Here is a 22,856-nt window from a genome sequence, read left to right as displayed (position 1 = left end):
ATTATGCGGCAATACCGGAGTGTCCTCGGCTCTTCTTGCCACCGTGTAGCAGTGGTGGCAAGGTAATACAAGGGGTTAATGGTGATGGGGGACCACCGCCATTAACCCCAGGCTTGATCATGGCAGCGTCTATGTGACAGCTGACATGATCAACCCGTAAGTAAAGTGAAAAAAACACAGACACCGAAAAATCCTTTATTTTAAATAAAACCAACAAGCCTCGTTCACCATTTTATTAACCCCCCCCAAACAAAACTCCGGCGTAATCCACACAGCTCCGGCATAATCCACAGGTCCTGCACTGCTTCCATCCAGCCGCAACTGTCACAGACACAGCGCTTAATGCAGCAGACAGCAGAGGTAATTACGGGTCATTTCCCACGGCCGGTAATGTGAACTCACTGCCGACCGTGGGAAATGCAGCGATCTGTCCTCTATCTATCCCTCTATCTATCTGTCTATCTATCTATCCCTCTATCTGTCTGTCTATCTATCTATCCCTCTATCTATCTGTCTATCTACTATCAGAATTAAATGTATTTTTTTTTTTTCTCTTCAATGTGCTTTATTGCATTGAATGCAATAAAGCACATCCCAACCCGCACGCGGCAAAACCGCGGCAATACCGCGAACAATACCGCGGTAAAACCGCAGCAAACCGCATGCGGTTTTCGGGTGCGGTTTCCCGCGGTTTTTTACCGCGGGTGCGGTAATCTTTGAGAGCATGCGGAATTTACGCAAGGAAATTTCATTTCCCAGTGCGCACAGAGCCTTAGGGTGCAGTTAAGGACATTCTGGGTCAGCTGTCGACGAGTAAGAGTGCCACTACGTGACCTTAGGGTGCCAATCTCCGCCATCAGGCAGGGACAAATCTGGATCTGTTCTAGAGCAAGTTCTAACCTGTTTTGGGACCTGTGGATATTCTGGTTTTGTGCCAAATCGCTTATCCCTTATTTTGCCTAGATTTTTTTCCAATGACATGTGAATGACATAAAATACCCTACTCATTTACATTGCAGCAAAAGGTCAGCAGATTCGGTCAGGAATTAAGTGGAAACTTATGCTGGAAAACATTATTTAACAATCTACTTTGAAATGGCAACTGTCTTTTTGATAGAAATAAGTTTGTTAGTGAGCTAAAGCAAATTTATAAATTTAGTTACAGAAAATGTTGTCTTTTCCCCGTTTAAATATGCCTGGCGGCCACCAGACCTTGGGATGTTGTATACAGAGTTGGGGATCTCTCTTCATGACCGGCTCATCAACAGTCCTGCTCCTATTCTCTCCTAAATCTTTGATCTACCTTTACTCCTCACACCGTAATAATCTTTGCCCTCCACATCTGCAAGTCAGCTCTTCTGCACCATCATGACTGGGGTTCAGTAACCATAACTACATATGATGCCATTCCCTCACTATACTGTCCCCTCGATCTCTTCTCTTTCACTATACGGCTATGTGCGCACTAGGCGTTTTTTTCACGCTGCGTTTTTGTGCGTTTTTGTCTAAAAAACGCACCCGCGGCTAAAAACACGCGGCAAAAACGCATGCGTTTTTGCCGCGATTTGGTGCGTTTTTTGCTGCGTTTTTGCTCACTGCGTTTTTAATCAGTGCACAATGCCATTAAAGATTGTTGATGGAAGAAAAAAAAAAAAAAAAAGGTCTGATGTCATTTCCTTCTTCAAAATGTTCATTGTATGCAGGAGAGCAGACAGCTGCAGAACTAGTGTATGCAGGAGAGCAGACAGCAGCTGCAGAACTACAAGTCTCAGCATCCTCCATTCACTAGTGTATGCAGGAGAGCAGACAGCAGCTGCAGAACTACAAGTCTCAGCATCCTCCATTCACTAGTGTATGCAGGAGAGCAGACAGCAGCTGCAGAACTACAAGTCTCAGCATCCTCCATTCACTAGTGTATGGAGGAGAGCAGACAGCAGCTGCAGAACTACAAGTCTCAGCATCCTCCATTCACTAGTGTATGCAGGAGAGCAGACAGCAGCTGCAGAACTACAAGTCTCAGCATCCTCCATTCACTAGTGTATGCAGGAGAGCAGACAGCAGCTGCAGAACTACAAGTCTCAGCATCCTCCATTCACTAGTGTATGGAGGAGAGCAGACAGCAGCTGCAGAACTACAAGGCTCAGCATCCTCCATTCACTAGTGTATGCAGGAGAGCAGACAGCAGCTGTAGAACTACAAGGCTCAGCATCCTCCATCCAGGACTGTATGCAGTTTTTTGCCCAAAAAGAAAAAAAAATGACATGGGCTTCGCCATATTTTTGTATGCTAGCCGGGTACAGCAGGCAGGTACGGGCTGCCCCCAACCCCCAGCTGCCTATTTGTACCCGGCTGGGAACCAAAAATATAGAGAAGCCCTTTTTTTTTAATTATTTCATGAAATAATTAAAAAAAAAAAATGACGTGGGCTTCGCCTAATTTTTGAGTCCAGCCGGGTACAACTAGGCAGCTGGGGATTGGAATCCACAGTGCAGGGTACCCATGCTTTCTGGGCACCCCCACTGCGAATTGCAGTCCGCAGCCACCCCAGAAAATGGCGCTTTCATAGAAGCGCCATCTTCTGGCGCTGTATCCAACTCTTCTAGCTGCCCTGGTGACGGGTGGCTAGCTAGGTAATAATGGAGTTAGGGCTAGCTGTATATTATCAGCTAGCCCTAAGCCCGAAATTCATGGTGTCACGCCAATATTAGACATGGCCACCATGAATTTCTAGTAATGATAAAAAAAAAACAACAAAGAGAAAAATATTTTTATTAGAAATAAAACACAACAATTAGTGACTCCATCTTTATTGAAATAAACCCCCCTCCGCAGTAATCCTGGGTCAGGGTCCCGCGCCGTCCAATCAGGATCCAATATCATCTGATCGGTTTGCTGGAAGGCAAAGCGATCAGATGATGTGTCAGGATCAAGTGCCTGAATCCCATCACACATCAGCTGATTGTATAAAAGCCGGTTATACAATCAGCTGATGCATCGGTGCAAAGAAAAAAAAAAAAAAAAATAATACTCACTTATGTGCTGTGGTGATTACCGGCAGCTCCTGGAGCGATCGATTGGACAGGAGTCTGATCCTATACGATCGCTGCCGGAGCTGCCGGTAATCAGCTGATGAAGTCCCCTGACGGCAGGATCAGCTGATAGCCGGCCGGGCAGGAAAAAGCCGGCGAGACTACGATCAGCTGATGCGTCAGGTGACTGCATCAGGTGATCCCTCGCCAGGTCCTGCAAGCAAGGTCCTGCCCCGGGGAGACTGCACACAGCCAGAGCGGCGGGACCGGGAGGAGATGGGAGCGGGCATGGCACCGGGACCCTGCGGACAGGTGAGTATATGACATTTTTTTTTTTCTACTGTTCACTTTGTTTTTCGCCGCTGCCTCCACCTCCCGTCCAGACATGGCGCCGCACGGAGCTGACATGCACAGGACGGGAGGTGGAGGCAGCGGTGACGGTACCGGGAGGATTCATGCTTCTGTGTTTACCAACAGAAGGAATCCTCTTCTTGTACACGTCACTGTAGTGCCCACCCCTTGCGTGTATAGCTGCGTTTTTAGTCATAGAAACGCGGCTATATGCGTTATTCATTGCGTTTTTAACATCTCATTGAATTCAATGAGTGAAAAACGCAGTGGAAAACGCAGAAATAATTGACATGCTGCGTTTTTGTGGTCACCACAAAAACGCAGCTAAAAAAAACCGCTGTGTGAGGACAGCACTTCTGAAAACCCATTGACATTGCTGGGGAAGCAATGTCACTGCGTTTTCAGCACAAAAACGCGGTAAAAAACGCCGCTAAAAACGCGGCAAAAACGCCTAGTGCGCATATAGCCTACTACTGTTAGCTTCATCTCCTCTCCCACTATATTTGCTCTCACCTCGATCTCTCAATATATTGTAAGTTACATCCATCTATTACCTTTCTGAAAGAGCTCATACAAGAATAAAGAGGGGCTTCTCCATAAGGCTGACATCTCATAGGCCAATGCAGTAAGGGCAGAAGTTCCTTCTTGTATAGTCCTGGCAGACTAATAACCTCAGACTCAAAGAGTGGATGACTGGTAGCTGTGCAACATCTTAGGGACTCTGAATCAAATAACCCGAGAATGTGTTCCAAAAACAGCCATGACATTATAAAGGAGCAACAAAGCTACACATCTATGTATTTATTTTATAATCTGAAGAAACCGTAGGCTCGCTGTAAGTATAGTCCCTCTGAGGACAGCAGCACGCCTACTACACCAAATGTGATGGTTCATAAACTGTTGTACCCCTTCATTGTAGCAATTTTCCTTCCCATAAATAAATTAAAAAAAAAAAAAAAAAAAAAAAAAAAAAAGGAACTTGCAGCATTCTTCCCTATTCGGTTCTCAACATAAAGCCCAAGCTTAGGCAGATTTCTCATCAAGGTTATAACTCTTTACATTAAATAGGTCATCATTACCCTTGTAATTACATATCGTTATGTCATCAGTGTTATATCCATATTACGGATCCATAATACTGATGGACTATATTCTAGGGAGAACCAAGAAACACATAAAACAGCCTAATCGAAATGTAGGTAAATTTAGATTAATGTGAAGACTGAACACGCTCCATGGACTTCACTAGGCAGATTAGTAGACACGACATACTAATAAAACATGCACCGTTTTTACACATGTGACTGCCTCAATACTCCAGAATACAGACAGAGTAAATGCAGACAATACAGAGCTCATCTCTAATTTGTGTAGCAAAATTTAAGCTCAGCCTTTGAACCCAAGTGTCTCAAACAACAAAAAACTGTTCACTCTTCCACCCTTCAATCGTCAGTGGCTGGATACCCTGGTTATCGTGAAATATGAAAAGAAGTTTCTTAGCTATAGTAAATGTTTCTTTCCACAAATGCTGCCACTTATCTAAACTGTTAACTAGGCCCTTAAAGGGGGTTTTCATTTTAACAAAAGTGGACTCTAAATGTTCTTATATATCTAAAATAAAGAACGCAGACACTCACCCTCCCTGGGCCACCGCCGGGTCCCCACAGCTACTTGGGTCTTCGGTTTTTGCAGCCATGGTGAGAATGTCGACAGTTCATATCCCCACTGCAGCCAATCATTGAGATTAGTGGCTTGTGACATGTAACTCAGCAGAGTCACTGAGATCAGCGATTGGCTGCAGTGGTTATGTGCACTGTCAACATGATTTGTTGCTCACAGAACACCAAGCCCTGAGCAGTGGAGGAGATCCAGAGCTAGACCCGGAGAGGGCAAGCACCGGCTTTGTTATTGTAGGCATACAAGAAACCGTATGGACCACATTAAAGTTGAAAAAGTACACAATCCAGTTTGGAGCTTGAAGAAGTTGACCAAGATTACCACTGAACTGTCCAGGACTATACTTTGGTAGGTCTTCAAAATGGGACGGATGGCTGTCAAACAACAGGAACTCCAACCAAATAGCTGTTTGCAGCTCTTGGTGCAGTTGGATGTGTACAGTGAGGGTTAACATTACTGCTAACTACGCTTAGTACTGGCGATTCTCACTAAAGTGAAAGGGAGATGAGTTGTAGTGCCTGAGAACAACCACTGCAGTGTATAGAGTTGTGGTTCTCCAGCACTGTACCTCTGAACACGGCCAATGGCTATGGCAAAATGGTAACTGCCAGACCTCCTCGTACAGATAAATCAAAATTGCGATAGTGATGACCTATCTTTAATGATCAGCAAAGATTTTTTACTTTGTCTCCGCATTCTAAAATTCATAAGTTACCCTGAAAAGTGAAAGCGTAACAATGTTTTTAACTTTTGACTTTCAGGCTCACCATCCGCTACAGATTCGAATGTGAGTACCTATATTTTATAGACAATTATCTTGGCTATCATACATAAATTTGACTTGTAACTATTTAGCATATGATTAGTTATGCAGATTCTTGTCATGTCACTTAATTGTTACTATTTTGCTCTCGTTGTTTGAAAATCTTTGCAAGGAAAAACCCAGCCCCCTAACCCCCAGAAGTGATCTGTTTATTGAAGAAAAAAACAAAAAGCAGCACCAAATGTGCACTACAGCACTAAACATTCCAAACTGTACTTATTTTAAAAATTTTGAGATTTTTGGCAAAAAATTGCAATTTCTTGAGCTGCTTCGCCACGTCACGGCAAATCTCATTTGAAGCAGTCCTACACTAAAATATTTTTATAAAATGTGCCATACGGCCTCACATATGAATAGTAGAACTGCTCTTAGCAGCACTCACCTGGTCTATTTCAATCCCGTACCCATGACTGAGTCATGGCTGTGGGCGGGACAGGTCCAAGCAAATGCTGCATGAAGTAAATAGCCTGTGGACAAAGCCTGATGACTTAATGTGAACAGTCACCAACCGCCAAAATCTAGACAGATGGAATACATCCCAAATTGGGGTGCATAGCAAGGTGGGGGTCAGCCACCAACCAATTCATATGTGAGGCCGTATGGCACATTTTATAAAAATATTTTAGTGTAGGACTGCTTCAAATGAGATTTGCCGTGACGTGGCGAAGCAGCTCAAGAAATTGCAATTTTTTGCCAAAAATCTCAAAATTTTTAAAATAAGTACAGTTTGGAATGTTTAGTGCTGTAGTGCACATTTGGTGCTGCTTTTTTGTTTTTTCTTCATTGAATTGGTCGGTGGTTGACCTCCACCTTGCTATGCACCCCAATTTGGGATGTATTCCATCTGTCTAGATTTTGGCGGTTGGTGACTGTTCACATTAAGTCATCAGGCTTTGTCCACAGGCTATTTACTTCATGCAGCATTTGCTTGGACCTGTCCCGCCCACAGCCATGACTCAGTCATGGGTACGGGATTGAAATAGACCAGGTGAGTGCTGCTAAGAGCAGTTCTACTATTCATATGTGAGGCCGTATGGCACATTTTATAAAGAAGGGAATTTTGTTACTTACCGTAAATTCCTTTTCTTCTAGCTCTTATTGGGAGACCCAGACGATTGGGGTATAGCTACTGCCCTCCGGAGGCCACACAAAGCACTACACCAAAAGTGCAAGGCCCCTCCCCCTCTGGCTATACCCCCCCCCCGTGTATCACGGGTTCTCCAGTTTTATTGCCAAAGCAAGAAGGAGGAAGCCAATAACTGGTTTAAACAAATTAACTCCGAATAACATCGGAGAACTGAAAAACCGTTTAACATGAACAACATGTGTACCCGCAAACAACAAAAAACATCCCGAAGGACAACAGGGCGGGTGCTGGGTCTCCCAATAAGAGCTAGAAGAAAAGGAATTTACGGTAAGTAACAAAATTCCCTTCTTCTTCAGCGCTCTATTGGGAGACCCAGACGATTGGGACGTCCAAAAGCTGTCCCTGGGTGGGTAAAGAAATACCTCATGTTAGAGCTGCAAAACAGCCCTCCCCTACGGGGATGTCACTGCCGCTTGCAGGACTCTTCTACCTAAGCTGGCATCCGCCGAAGCATAGGTATGCACCTGATAATGTTTGGTGAAAGTGTGCAGACTGGACCAGGTAGCTGCCTGGCACACCTGTTGAGCCGAAGCCTGGTGTCGTAATGCCCAGGACGCACCCACGGCTCTGGTTGAGTGGGCTTTTAGCCCTGGAGGAACCGGAAGCCCCGCAGAACGGTAGGCCTCTAGAATTGGTTCTTTGATCCATCGAGCCAGGGTGGCTTTAGAAGCCTGCAACCCCTTGCGCGGACCAGCGACAAGGACAAAAAGTGCATCGGAACGGCGCATGGGCGCCGTGCGGGAAATGTAGATTCTGAGTGCTCTCACCAGATCTAGCAAACGTAAGTCCTTTTCATACCGGTGAACCGGATGAGGACAAAAAGAAGGCAAGGATATATCCTGATTAAGATGGAACGAGGATACGACCTTAGGGAGAAACTCCGGAATGGGGCGCAGCACTACCTTGTCCTGGTGGAACACCAGGAAGGGAGCCTTAGATGACAGAGCTGCCAGCTCAGACACTCGCCGAAGCGATGTGATCGCAACAAGAAACGCCACTTTCTGTGACAGCCGAGAAAAGGAAACTTCCTTCAGAGGCTCGAAAGGCGGCTTCTGGAGAGTAACTAGTACCCTGTTCAGATCCCATGGATCTAACGGCCTCTTGTACGGGGGCACAATATGACAGACCCCCTGCAGGAACGTGCGCACCTTAGAAAGACGTGCTAGACGCTTCTGAAAAAACACGGATAGTGCCGAAACTTGCCCTTTAAGAGAGCTGAGCGACAAGCCCTTTTCTAACCCCGATTGCAGGAAGGAAAGAAACGTGGGCAATGCAAATGGCCAGGGAGACACTCCCTGAGCAGAGCACCAGGATAAGAAAATCTTCCACGTTCTGTGGTAGATCTTAGCAGAAGTCGACTTTCTAGCTTGTCTCATTGTGGCTACGACTCTTTGAGATAATCCTGCGGATGCTAGGATCCAGGACTCAATGGCCACACAGTCAGGTTCAGGTCCGCAGAATTCTGATGGAAAAACGGCCCTTGGGACAGTAAGTCTGGTCGGTCTGGCAGTGACCACGGTCGGCCGACCGTGAGATGCCACAGATCCGGATACCACGACCTCCTCGGCCAGTCTGGGGCAACGAGTATGACGCGGCTGCACTCGGATCTGATCTTGCGAAGCACTCTGGGCAAGAGTGCCAGAGGTGGGAAGACGTATGGGAGCTGGAACTGCGACCAATCTTGAACCAAGGCGTCTGCCGCCAGAGCTCTTTGATCGCGCGACCTCGCCATGAATGCCGGGACCTTGTTGTTGTGCCGGGACGCCATGAGGTCGACGTCCGGCACTCCCCAGCGGCGACAGATTTCCTGAAACACGTCCGGGTGAAGGGACCATTCCCCTGCGTCCATGCCCTGGCGACTGAGGAAGTCTGCTTCCCAGTTTTCTACGCCCGGGATGTGAACCGCGGATATGGTGGATGCTGTGTCCTCCACCCACATTAGAATGCGCCGGACTTCTTGGAAGGCTTGCCGACTGCGCGTCCCTCCTTGGTGGTTGATGTATGCCACCGCTGTGGAGTTGTCCGATTGGATTCGGATCTGCTTTTCTTCCAGCCACTGTTGGAAGGCTAGTAGGGCAAGATACACTGCCCTGATTTCCAGAACATTGATCTGAAGGGTGGACTCCTGCGGAGTCCACTTCCCCTGAGCCCTGTGGTGGAGAAACACTGCTCCCCACCCTGACAGACTCGCATCTGTCGTGACTACTGCCCAGGATGGGGGCAGGAAGGATCTTCCCTGAGACAATGAGGTGGGAAGGAGCCACCATTGTAGAGAGTCCTTGGCCGTCTGGGAAAGAGAGACCTTCCGGTCTAGGGAAGTTGTCTTCCCGTCCCATTGGCGGAGAATGTCCCATTGAAGTGGGCGCAGATGAAACTGCGCAAAGGGAACTGCTTCCATGGCTGCCACCATCTTCCCTAGGAAATGCATGAGGCGCCGCAAGGGATGCAACTGTCCCTGAAGGAGAGATTGCACCCCTGTCTGTAGTGACCGCTGCTTGTTCAGCGGAAGCTTCACTATCGCTGCTAGAGTATGAAACTCCATGCCAAGATACGTTAGTGATTGAGTCGGTGATAGGATCGACTTTGGAAAGTTGATGATCCATCCGAAAGACTGTAGCGTCTCCAGCGTAGCATTCAGGCTGCGCTGACATGCCTCTTGAGAGGGAGCCTTGACCAGTAAATCGTCTAGGTAAGGGATCACCGAGTGTCCCTGAGAGTGCAAAACTGCTACCACCGCCGCCATGACCTTGGTGAAGACCCGTGGGGCTGTCGCCAGACCAAATGGCAGAGCTACGAACTGAAAATGGTCGTCTCCTATCACAAAACGTAGAAAACGTTGATGTTCTGTAGCAATTGGCACGTGGAGATAAGCATCTTTGATGTCTATTGAGGCAAGGAAGTCTCCTCTGGACATTGAGGCAATGACAGAACGCAGGGTTTCCATCCGGAACCTCCTGGCGTGCACATGTTTGTTGAGCCGTTTTAGGTCCAGAACAGGACGGAACGAGCCGTCCTTTTTTGGAACCACAAAGAGATTGGAGTAAAACCCTTGCCCTTGTTCCTGAGGAGGGACTGGGATCACCACTCCTTCCGCTCTTAGGGATTCTACCGCCTGCAGCAGAGCATCTGCTCGGTCTGGATGTGGGAAGGTTCTGAAGAACCGAGCTGGAGGACGAGAATTGAACTCGATTCTGTACCCGCGAGACAAAATGTCTGTCACCCACCGGTCCTTGACCTGTGACATCCAAATGTCGTAAAAGCGGGAGAGCCTGCCCCCGACCGGAGATGCGGAGGGAGGGGGCTGGAAGTCATGAGGAAGCCGCTTTGGAAGCGGTACCTCCATTTGCTTTCTTGGGGCGTGTGTGAGCCCGCCACGAATCTGAGTTTCTTTGCGTCCTCTGAGTCCCTTTGGACGAGGTAAATGGTGTCTTGCCCGAACCTCGAAAGGACGGAAACCTCTGCTGCCACTTTTTCTGCTGAGGTTTGCTTGTTCTGGGCTGTGGTAAAGAGGAGTCTTTACCCTTGGACTGCTTAATGATGTCAGCCAATGGCTCGCCAAACAGTCTCTCTCTAGATAAAGGCAAACTGGTTAAACATTTTTTGGAACCAGCATCTGCTTTCCAGTCCTTTAACCACAAGGCTCTGCGCAAAACTACCGAATTGGCGGACGCCATTGAGGTGCGACTGGTAGATTCTAGGACCGCATTGATAGCGTAAGACGCAAACGCCGACATCTGCGTGGTAAGGGACGCCACTTGCGGCACTGCTGGATGTATGATAGCATCCACTTTTGCTAAGCCAGCTGAAATAGCCTGGAGTGCCCATACGGCTGCGAATGCCGGAGCAAACGACGCGCCGATAGCTTCATAGACAGATTTTAACCAAAGGTCCATCTGTCTGTCATTGGCATCTTTAAGTGAAGCGCCATCCTCCACTGCAACTATGGACCTAGCTGCAAGTTTTGAAATCGGGGGGTCGACCTTTGGACACTGTGTCCAGCGCTTGACCACCTCCGGGGGGAAAGGGAAACGTGTATCTTTAGATCGTTTAGAGAAACGCCTTTCTGGGTGAGCGTCGTGCTTCTGGATTGATTCTCTGAAGTCAGAGTGATCCAAGAAAGCACTCAATTTACGCTTGGGATAGAGGAAACGAAACTTTTCCTGCTCCGCAGCCGCCTCTTCTGCTGAAGGGGCTGGGGGAGAAATATCCAACAGCCTATTGATGGCTGAGATAAGGTCGTTTACCATGGCGTCCCCATCAGGGGTATCCAGGTTGAGAGGGGTTCCAGGAGTGGATTCCTGATCACTCTCCTCAGACACATCACAGGGAGACTGATTGCGCTGAGACCCTGAACAGTGTGATGACGTTGAGGGTCTTTCCCAGCGAGCCCGCTTAGGGTGGCTGGGGCTATCATCTGAGTCATAATCCTCAGCTTGTGAAGCCGGGGACCCCCCTGTAGGCTGGATTAATTCCAAGTGAGGGGGACCTGAGGACAGAGGCCTCGCCGTGCCCAAAGACTGAGTCCCATGCATAGATTGCAAGGCGTCAAGGATTTTTGTCATAGTCACAGACATTTTATCCGCAAAAACTGCAAAGTCTGTCCCTGTCACCGGGGCAGAACTTACAAGCGTCTCAGCCTGGGACACTACCTCTCCTGACTGCGGCTGGCGAAGCAGCACCGGATCTGAGCATTGCACACAATGGGGGTCTTTGGAACCTGCTGGTAGAGCAGCCCCACATGCAGCACACGCAGTGTACACAGCCCTAGCCTTGGCAGCCTTGCGTTTTGAGGATGACATGTTGCTGCTTCCTCAGAGCGATCTGGGATATGCAGCCAGAAGCGACCTCACAGTGCAAGAAATACAATATCTATATATCTGTACACAGTACACCGATACACAGTGAGGCACTAGAGGGACCAGCACAGAAAAACCGCTTACCGCCCGCTTAAAAAGCGGGTGTGAGGTCGCAAGATAGCCCCCCAGTCCAGGTCTCCCAGAGCCTTGCGTCCTTCCTCCAGCCAGGCTGCATGTAATGGCTGCCGGCGTCCCGAGAGAGGAGGGGGGGCGGGCCCTGGGCGTTCCTGGCCAAGAGCGGGAAGCCTGCTTCCCTCTGTGCCAAGTGAGAGGGCTGGAGCATGTAAATCAGGCTCCAGCCCTCGTCGCTGCTAGCGAACAGCGTCTCTCCCCTACCCTGATTGACAGGGTGGGGGCGGGAACGAATCGGAGCTGCCGGCGTCCTAGGCCCAAAAAGCCGGGGACTAAATTTATAAACGCCGCCGCCGTAAAAGCGCGGTCGGCGTGTCCCCGGCGCACCACAAGTCACAGCAGCGCCGCCCGGTCCAGAGGGGGTCGGCGCTGCGTTCCCACAACACAAAGTCCCCCAGTAAACTGTAGGGACACTAACTCCAACGTTACGGTCCCCGGCGCACTACAACACCCAGCCAGCCCGGAGTGTGTCTGTGCCTGCCGGGGACACAGAGTACCTGTATGATGCAGGGCCCTGTCCCTGATCGTACCCCTGCTCCGTCTCCATCAGGTTCTAATGGGTCTGTGGATGGAGCCCGGCGTCAGAGCTGAGAGGCCGGCAGGATCCCACTTCCACAGAGCCCTACAAGGGGATGTGGAAGGAAAACAGCATGTGGGGCTCCAGCCCTGTACCAGCAATAGGTACCTCAACCTTACAACACCATCCAGGGGTGAGAAGGGAGCATGCTGGGGGCACTATATGTGCCCTCTTTTCTTCCATCCGAAATAGTCAGCAGCTACTGCTGACTAAAATCTGTGGAGCTATGCATGGAATGTCTGACCTCCTTCGCACACAAAGCTAAAACTGGAGAACCCGTGATACACGGGGGGGGGTATAGCCAGAGGGGGAGGGGCCTTGCACTTTTGGTGTAGTGCTTTGTGTGGCCTCCGGAGGGCAGTAGCTATACCCCAATCGTCTGGGTCTCCCAATAGAGCGCTGAAGAAAATATTTTAGTGTAGGACTGCTTCAAATGAGATTTGCCGTGACGTGGCGAAGCAGCTCAAGAAATTGCAATTTTTTGCCAAAAATCTCAAAATTTTTAAAATAAGTACAGTTTGGAATGTTTAGTGCTGTAGTGCACATTTGGTGCTGCTTTTTTGTTTTTTGTTTTTTCTTCAGTGATCTGTTTATGGCTGGCTGCATGTTGGCGGAGACCCAAACTGCTCAATTAATGACTTCCGTTGGGGTTCAGGTCAAGTCAGGTCCAAAACTGAACTTTTCAATTTCCTGCCTGCACCCGCCTAACCGAACTTCAGCGGTTCCTCTCGTCTCCAATATTGACATATAGCTCCGCATTGAGCCCACCATCAATCCTCGTCAAGTATCCAACGCCTTTGGCTGTGAAACAACCCCTGTCATAAGGCTTTCTCCACTGAACTTGACAGTTCCTTCAATATCTCGATCTATTATAGCCCCTTTTTCCCTTGTTTTTTTCCAGACTCATTTGCACCCATCTGAGCCTATTCTATTGACTTTCCTCTCATCGCTTGAAATCACCCGTTTCCAATCCTCTACTGTCCAGTTTTCATATTTCTTTGCAAACTTGAGCCAATGCTTCATAAAATAATAATCTTGAGACTTCTTCACCTATTTTCGTGCCACTATTCCAGACTTGTGTAACGTGTAGCATGGTGCTTGGCATGGACATCTGTGATCTCACTATTACAAAGCATACGAGCCACCTCCACTTCCAAGTTTGTTGCTCCAGAACTGATAGCCCTTGTGGTGCAGAGTTGTTCACTCCGATATTCTGCCTCGACATGCACCTTTTGGCTTTTGACTTAATTTCTTATTCTTTCAACCGTCATGGCACTCACATGATGTTGTTAGCAATTTTCTTGGTCAAGAGACCTGTATTGATGAACTAGATAACGCGGTTCCCCTTTTCTTGGGAAATCTTCTAGGCTGCTCGTCGATTCGAACCAGAGATTTCTCGCTTGGAAATCAACCTAATAACACACTGAGCTATGAGGGAATGTGAGAACAGGTTGTAATTTGTAGTATATAGACAGAAAAAGATTTCAAACACCAGGAGCAAAACAGTAACAAAGTGACATGTCAATAATCTGCATAACTAATCGTATGCTAAATAGTTACAAGTTAAATTTATGTATCAGATAGCCAAGATCATAATCTCAAAAATGAAGGTAGTCTCACGTTCAAAGCTGTAGTGGATGGTGAAATATGGAGCCTGAAAGTCAAAAGTTCCAATATTGTGACCCTTTTCCTGGTCAGTGTATTATTTTTTTTCCATATAGCTATATTACATCTCCATGTGTGGGATTTTGCCCCTCGTATTGAATGTGTTTGTTGTTGCATCACTCACTTTACAGTGTCAATATATTAACTATCCTCTGAGGCACTGCTGTTACAACTAAATTTAGTACGGTAATTATTTGGAAATATATATTTTTTTCCATTGTCACCACTGTGAGTACTTTATTTTTTTGAGATTATACTTTTCATTCTAAAAAGGTAAATACAACTTTTTTTAACCGCATTTTATTACTGTTTTTTTGGTGGCATTGAGAACAAAAATCTAAAATTCTGCCATTTGTTTTCTTACAACGAAGGAAATAAATAAGCACGGTCTGGGACAAACCAGCAGGATTTTGCTATATGAGGTAAAGGCAGTGCCATACAGGCACTAAGATGCTGATTGCAGGCATAACCGTTATAGAAAGATCCGAGGCTTGGTTGCAGAAATGTCTTTAATCAAAGTTGCAGAAAAGCTCCGTACTTTGATGTCGGCAACATGGCGGGTCTTTGTGGGAAGGGGCCTTGTGTTTATTCCTCCTCCTCTAGCGTCCCCTCTGGCTTGCCCCCTTTTCTTTATTTGAATATCGCGTTGTGCCACCATTGTTGTTGGCGGCGTGTGCGCATTGCCACAGTACTTAGGCCTTCATTAAAATGGCGCCAGAGTCCACTCATGCGTGTACCACAATGCCCAGTGCCATTTAATTTAACACACTGCGGTGAAGACTATGAGAAGCATCAGTGTTCAATAAAATGGTGATTGAGACTGCGGTATGCGCATGCGTGGACTCTGGTGTTTATTTAATGAAGACCTGAGTACTGTGGCAATACGCATGCACCACCAACAACAGCAATGGTGGCACAACGCGATATTAAAATAAAGAAAAGGGGCAAGCCAGAGGACGCCAGAGGAGGAAGAAACACGAGGACTCGATCCACAAAGACCCGCCCATGTTGCACACATCAAAGTGCAGTGCTCTTCTGCAACTTTGATTAAAAATATTTAATCAACCAAGCATCACATATTTTTATATCAGCTATGGCTGGATACAGCATCTTAGTGCCTGTATGGCACTGCCTTTAACTCATATAGCAAAATCCTGCTTCAGTCGCACTTCAATAATTGAAAGCCTGCCATTGCCAGGAAGAAAAAAAAACGTGCCTGTGCACAGCGTGCCCGGCGCCTGAGCCGTGAATGTGCGCAGCGTGCTCAATACGTGAGCAGAAAACCACTCAACAGAACAGGCCCTAAACAGCAATAGCTAGAGAATAATGAGCAATGATAAACAAGTATATATGAGAATCTCATTTAGCCACCACTTGTGTTCCAATGCCATATTAGAAGACACAAAGTAGCCCAAGTTTTATTGTGACTCCTTAACACTAGAAGTCCCAGAGAGGGGTCATTTGACATTTTTACCATTGGAACCCTATGGAGCTCGAAATTCCTGGGGCTTCGTGTTAAAGGAGTTTCCTCGGGGTACATGTCTGGCTACAGTGCTGTGAAATGTCACAGCGCTCCCACTGTCAGGATTCTCCAGTGCCACTGCAAGGAGCAAGTAGACCGTAATGTGCATATATGTGGTCGTGTGCGGACAAGAAGTGTGCAGCCTCGCTCAAAACAACTGAATTGACCAAGGCCAAAAATGTCTAGTCAGAATGTGGCCAAAAGTATCACCAACCACTTCAATGGGCGGAGAATCCTGACAGCATGCGAGGATTCACAAGTCTGGCGTGGCGTGCATCTTTATAGATTGCAGCACAGGCGCTGCTTAAGGTGCTCAGGTTCACTGGACCATTTCTACATCCAAATCTGCACTTGTAGCTACTTTTGCATATTCTGGTTTTGGGACTGAACCCCTAACGGTTTAGGCTGGCAGCAGGTGGCTTAGTTTTTGTGGCTGATCTACTAATGGTTCCTACGACCAGCAGAACTCACACAAAATACAATACTCAATGGTAAAAATCTGAAGACTACTGAAAACAAAGTTACCTTTTATACAGGTCTAGCAGTGCGGAGATACATAAGATCCACAGCATACTTTATTATAGGGCAGTGGTTCTGGTCAGTCTCAGCCACTGCAGGCCAGAACAAGTAATAGGAGTCAATGAATACACGGACTATAATGGAAAGCTTTCATTCTGTATAAACCTAGCATTACTCATTTTATGCTGACCCTGACGTACGGCAGAGTGCTAGTCATTAGCTCTGTGTACATTCAGTAAAGAATACCGGGTGATCTCATCTGAGGCCTGCAGATACGGTATGTGAATTCAACTTTTGTCCAGTTTTAGAAATTTCTGCAACAAATCTGCTGTGTGTGAATATTCCAGAATAAAGGCTGTTATTTGCTTAAAGGGAATCTGTCAGCAGGTTGTTGTTACCTCATCTAAGAGCAGCATGATGTAGAAACAGAGGCACTGAATCCAACACTGTTTCACTTAGATTACTGGGTTCAGCCGTTCTGGTACAATCAGAGCTGTTAGGCTGAGGCCACATGGGGATTACTCCGACTGTTCGTATGACACTCTGCTCACAGCACAGTGGGAGCCGAGTGTCATGCGACTGTGGTCTGATCATGCGATCACATCACAGTTGCGGAGGGGAGGGCCAATGCTGCAGTGGGCTGGGCGGGATTTATCCCCCTATCTCCTCCATTGCTGGCTGATGCGAGAATTGCACTGCTCACAGTGCAATGTGATGTTTCTCTCGCCCCATAGACTTGAATGGGTGCAAGTGGAACAAGATCACATTCCACCCACAGCATGCTGCGAGTGTTTTCTCGGTCCGATTAGGGCTGAGAAACACAATCGCTCATGGGAGCTGCCCCATACAGTAAAATTGGTCCGAGTGGAATGCGATTTTTTTTTTTTTAATCGCATTCCACTCGCTCCGTATTACTCACCGTGTGCTGACCCTTAGATGTAGGATGTGATCTGCAGTGGATGGAAGCGAACACTAAACAGTGCAACGGGTTGTGGTCTGATATGGGGGTGTCAGACTCCCACCAAACTGATAAAAGTAGCAGCAAAATAGGAAACTAATATCTGGAGCCATCCATTTATAGCAGAAGGCAAAGCTATGACATATTTATAGGATTAAAAATTTACTAGCAACTACTAATAGGAACAAATAAAATCACCAAACAGATGTCAGTGTGATATAATGGTAGTCATCTACCAGCGTTATGAGCCGTAGCCAGAAGCAAAGTGACAGCATTATGGTTATTAACAGGCCAGTTATACGGCTGACTCCTGTACTGATCAGACATCCCTGGTGTATAATAAGGGGTTGCATGTGGGGGAGGAGTGCATTGCAAAAGCCCAAAGTGGAAGAGGGGCAAGGGCGGATGCGAGGGCGGAGCGCAGGAAGGAGAGGCGAGGGCGGAGCGCAGGAAGGAGAGGCGAGGGCGGAGCGCAGGAAGGAGAGGCGAGGGCGGAGCGCAGGAAGGAGAGGCGAGGGCGGAGCGCAGGAAGGAGAGGCGAGGGCGGAGCGCAGGAAGGAGAGGCGAGGGCGGAGCGCAGGAAGGAGAGGCGAGGGCGGAGCGCAGGAAGGAGAGGCGAGGGCGGAGCGCAGGAAGGAGAGGCGAGGGCGGAGCGCAGGAAGGAGAGGCGAGGGCGGAGCGCAGGAAGGAGAGGCGAGGGCGGAGCGCAGGAAGGAGAGGCGAGGGCGGAGCGCAGGAAGGAGAGGCGAGGGCGGAGCGCAGGAAGGAGAGGCGAGGGCGGAGCGCAGGAAGGAGAGGCGAGGGCGGAGCGCAGGAAGGAGAGGCGAGGGCGGAGCGCAGGAAGGAGAGGCGAGGGCGGAGCGCAGGAAGGAGAGGCGAGGGCGGAGCGCAGGAAGGAGAGGCGAGGGCGGAGCGCAGGAAGGAGAGGCGAGGGCGGAGCGCAGGAAGGAGAGAGGGCGGAGCGCAGGAAGGAGAGAGGGCGGAGCGCAGGAAGGAGAGAGGGCGGAGCGCAGGAAGAGGGCGGAGCGCAGGAAGGAGAGGAGAGGCGAGGGCGGCGCGCAGGAAGGAGAGGCGAGGGCGGCGCGCAGGAAGGAGAGGCGAGGGCGGCGCGCAGGAAGGAGAGGCGAGGGCGGCGCGCAGGAAGGAGAGGCGAGGGCGGCGCGCAGGAAGGAGAGGCGAGGGCGGCGCGCAGGAAGGAGAGGCGAGGGCGGCGCGCAGGAAGGAGAGGCGAGGGCGGCGCGCAGGAAGGAGAGGCGAGGGCGGCGCGCAGGAAGGAGAGGCGAGGGCGGCGCGCAGGAAGGAGGGGCGAGGGCGGCGCGCAGGAAGGAGGGGCGAGGGCGGCGCGCAGGAAGGAGGGGCGAGGGCGGCGCGCAGGAAGGAGGGGCGAGGGCGGCGCGCAGGAAGGAGGGGCGAGGGCGGACGCGCAGGAAGGAGGGGCGAGGGCGGACGCGAGGAAGGAGGGCGAGGGCGGACGCGAGGAAGGAGGGCGAGGGCGGACGCGAGGAAGGAGGGCGAGGGCGGACGCGAGGAAGGAGGGCGAGGGCGGACGCGAGGAAGGAGGGCGAGGGCGGACGCGAGGAAGGAGGGCGAGGGCGGACGCGAGGAAGGAGGGCGAGGGCGGACGCGAGGAAGGAGGGCGAAGGCGGACGCGAGGAAGGAGGGCGAAGGCGGACGCGAGGAAGGAGGGCGAAGGCGGACGCGAGGGCGGCGCGCAGGAAGGAGGAGCGAGGGTGGACGCAAGGCTCGCTCACACGCAGGAAGGAGGGGCGAGGGCGGATGTGAGGGTGGCGCGCAGGAAGGAGGAGCAAAGGCGGACGCGAGGGTGGCACGCAGGAAGGAGGAGCAAAGGCGGACGCGAGGGTGGCACGCAGGAAGGAGGGGCGAGGGCGGCGCGCAGGAAGGAGGGGCAAAGGCGGACGCGAGGGTGGCGCGCAGGAAGGAGGAGCAAAGGCGGACGCGAGGGTGGCACGCAGGAAGGAGGAGCAAAGGCGGACGCGAGGGTGGCACGCAGGAAGGAGGGGCGAGGGCGGCGCGCAGGAAGGAGGGGCAAAGGCGGACGCGAGGGTGGCGCGCAGGAAGGAGGAGCAAAGGCGGACGCGAGGGTGGCGCGCAGGAAGGAGGAGCAAAGGCGGACGCGAGGGTGGCACGCAGGAAGGAGGAGCAAAGGCGGACGCGAGGGTGGCACGCAGGAAGGAGGGGCGAGGGCGGCGCGCAGGAAGGAGGGGCAAAGGCGGACGCGAGGGTGGCGCGCAGGAAGGAGGAGCAAAGGCGGACGCGAGGGTGGCACGCAGGAAGGAGGAGCAAAGGCGGACGCGAGGGTGGCACGCAGGAAGGAGGGGCGAGGGCGGCGCGCAGGAAGGAGGGGCAAAGGCGGACGCGAGGGTGGCGCGCAGGAAGGAGGAGCAAAGGCGGACGCGAGGGGTGGCGCGCAGGAAGGAGGAGCAAAGGCGGACGCGAGGGTGGCACGCAGGAAGGAGGAGCAAAGGCGGACGCGAGGGTGGCACGCAGGAAGGAGGGGCGAGGGCGGCGCGCAGGAAGGAGGGGCAAAGGCGGACGCGAGGGTGGCGCGCAGGAAGGAGGAGCAAAGGCGGACGCGAGGGTGGCACGCAGGAAGGAGGGGCGAGGGCGGCGCGCAGGAAGGAGGGGCAAAGGCGGACGCGAGGGTGGCGCGCAGGAAGGAGGAGCAAAGGCGGACGCGAGGGTGGCGCGCAGGAAGGAGGAGCAAAGGCGGACGCGAGGGCGGCGCGCAGGAAGGAGGAGCAAAGGCGGACGCGAGGGCGGCGCGCAGGAAGGAGGAGCAAAGGCGGACGCGAGGGCGGCGCGCAGGAAGGAGGAGTGAGGACAGACGCAAGGGCGGCGCGCAGGAGGAGCCACTAAAGGACCATGTCAGACAACACTGCTGCCAAGCATTTCCAGTAGGTAATGGTCCAGTAACACAAACAAATGGAAAAGTACTGAAAGTTGTGCCCAGCTGTCTATAGCAGCACGCTCGTGCCACAGGTGCCAGGCAGGTTTCCCAATGTGTTGTATGTAATTACACCCAGTGATAAAGCATACACAGGGGGTGGGGGCACAGACACTCTATGCCCAGTCCTGGCACACAATACACACACATGCGCAGCACCCACTGCCTATATACCAGCCGTCTGTGCTCCTACCCCGCAGCTCTGGGCACCTGCACTCACCAGCTCGGCCACTGCGCCCCCGGGGCCTGACTTCTCTCCAGGACAGCAGCGCCCGGCCGGGGTCCAGGGTCACCTCGCAGCTGTGGCTTCTCACGGACAGCACGGAGCACAGCACGGGGGGTGAGGGCGGCTGCTCGGGCTCCATGACGTCTGGCTGAGGTGCCCGCACACACTGGCAGAACCCTGGGCGCCCCCGCCGGCCGCTCACATGGACTCTTCCCAGCTAGCGGTCCGGGACTTCCATTGTCTGCACTGCTTCCCAGGCCCCGCCCCCACGTCACACGTATGCAAATCGCCGCGTGTGGGAGGGGCTACAGGCTGGCAAGGGAAGAGATGCAGGGACGGGGAGACGGGAGGGCACTGCTGGGGCTCCGGTGGGTACAGCACCGAGCACTGCACCCTGCAGACAAACAATGCGCGGGTATACATCGAAATAGCACGAGTCCACTACCATAGAGACACTACGTCCCATGCCATCACTAGGCCACCTGGGAGTGATGTAGGGAGATGCTGCACGTCTGTCAGCCATCAATGTGGGAAAGCCGGAGGCTCAGGCCCCAGTGTTCTGTCACAGCACTGACAGGCACACAGCACTGACAGGCACACAGCACTGACAGGCACACAGCACTGACAGGCAGAGCACTGACAGGCACACAACACTGACAGGCACACAGCACTGACAGGCACACAGCACTGGCAGGCACACAGCACTGACAGGCACACAGCACTGGCAGGCACACAGCACTGACAGGCACACAGCACTGACAGGCACAGCACTGACAGGCACACAGCACTGACAGGCACACAGCACTGACAGGCACAGCACTGACAGGCACACAGCACTGACAGGCACAGCACTGACAGGCACACAGCACTGACAGGCACACAGCACTGACAGGCACACAGCACTGACAGGCACACAGCACTGGCAGGCGCACAGCACTGACAGGCGCACAGCACTGACAGGCACACAGCACTGACAGGCACACAGCACTGACAGGCACACAGCACTGGCAGGCACACAGCACTGGCAGGCACACAGCACTGACAGGCACACAGCACTGACAGGCACACAGCACTGGCAGGCACACAGCACTGGCAGGCACACAGCACTGACAGGCACACAGCACTGACAGGCACACAGCACTGACAGGCCCAGCACTGACAGGCACACAGCACTGACAGGCACAGCACTGACAGGCACACAGCACTGAGGCGGTCTGTATGGCGGGAATACCCCGATGTTTTGTATATTGTCCTACCGTAGGTATGACATAGATGTGGGGGAGAGGAGTGAGCTTCTGGAAAATTGGGAGCCCCCTGGAGCCCCAGAGAAGTGATGGGGTGCAGGACACAGCAGTATCCCTGCAGTAAATGTCATTCCTGAGGCTGACCAGCCTGAAGCAGGGGCCTCCAGGATAGGGGCTGTCATGGCTTCTGTATGAGGCCGTGTGATGGTAGAGGCACCCTGCATGCAGCCTGACCTGTAGATACACTGTACATTCCATATTGAAATTGTAACATCAAGAAGGGAAAGTAGAGTTATAGAAAGGATCAGTACATGTTAATGATATGCAGATGGGGAAAAAAACGGTCTTAAGGAGGGAAGGTCCCACCAGTCCCACTCCCAGGATTATAGTGTGGGTGGGTAATGTACAGTGGCCGGACCACGTAGTCTTCATTCCAGGAACAATAACAACATTGATTTGGTCTTAGAACCAAAGGGACCCAGGAGCCATTTTCCAACACGTAACTACCAGGCTGCATGTCTCTAGTGTTTACAGTGTCCATTTTAAGACATGATCATATATCAGTGTCAAACATCAGAAATACCGTTTGACAACTGACTCTGACAACTAATCACTAACTCTGACAACTAACGCTGATAACTGATCACTGACTCTGATCACTGACTGACAACTGACTCTGATAACTGATCACTGACTGATCACTGACTGACAACTGACTCTGATAACTGATCACTGACTCTGATCATTGACTCTGACAACTGATTACTAAGGCTGAGGTCACATGTAGCGACGCACCAACGATCTCAGCAACGATCCGACCTGGCAGGGATCGTTGGTGCGTCGCTACATGGTCGCTGGTGAGCTGTCAATCAGGCAGATCTCACCAGCGACTCCTGTAACGATACTGTGCTTGGTAACCAGGGTAAATATCGGGTAACTAATCAAAGCGCTTTGCTTGGTTACCCGATATTTACCTGGTTACCAGCGTACACCGCTTACAGGCTGCCCGCACTGGCTCCCTGTATACGTAGCCAGGGTACACATCGGGTTACTAAGAAAAGCACTTTGCTTAGTTACCCAATATTTACCCTGGCTACGTATACAGGGAGCCAGCGTGGGCAACCTGTAAGCAGTGTATGCTGGTAACCAGGTAAATATCGGGTAA

General features: G+C 51.1%; 1 protein-coding gene across 1 annotated transcript in view; it reads right to left on the bottom strand.

Moving 5' to 3' along the window:
- CERK (ceramide kinase) overlaps positions 1–20,712 on the bottom strand; it is a 138,822-nt gene extending 118,110 nt beyond the window's left edge. Inside the window, exon 1 of the mRNA XM_075345112.1 lies at positions 20,442–20,712. Coding sequence (XP_075201227.1) covers positions 20,442–20,586 — 145 coding nt within the window. The 5' untranslated portion in view covers positions 20,587–20,712. The remainder of the gene's footprint in view (positions 1–20,441) is intronic.
- Between the last annotated feature and the right edge of the window lie 2,144 nt (positions 20,713–22,856).

Source organism: Anomaloglossus baeobatrachus, chromosome 4 (genome assembly GCF_048569485.1).
Source record: "Anomaloglossus baeobatrachus isolate aAnoBae1 chromosome 4, aAnoBae1.hap1, whole genome shotgun sequence".
In the NCBI taxonomy this organism is placed as follows: Eukaryota; Metazoa; Chordata; class Amphibia; order Anura; family Aromobatidae; genus Anomaloglossus; species Anomaloglossus baeobatrachus.
The sequence above is the reverse complement of the archived record's forward strand: the minus strand, read 5'-3'. Positions and strand labels throughout refer to the sequence as shown.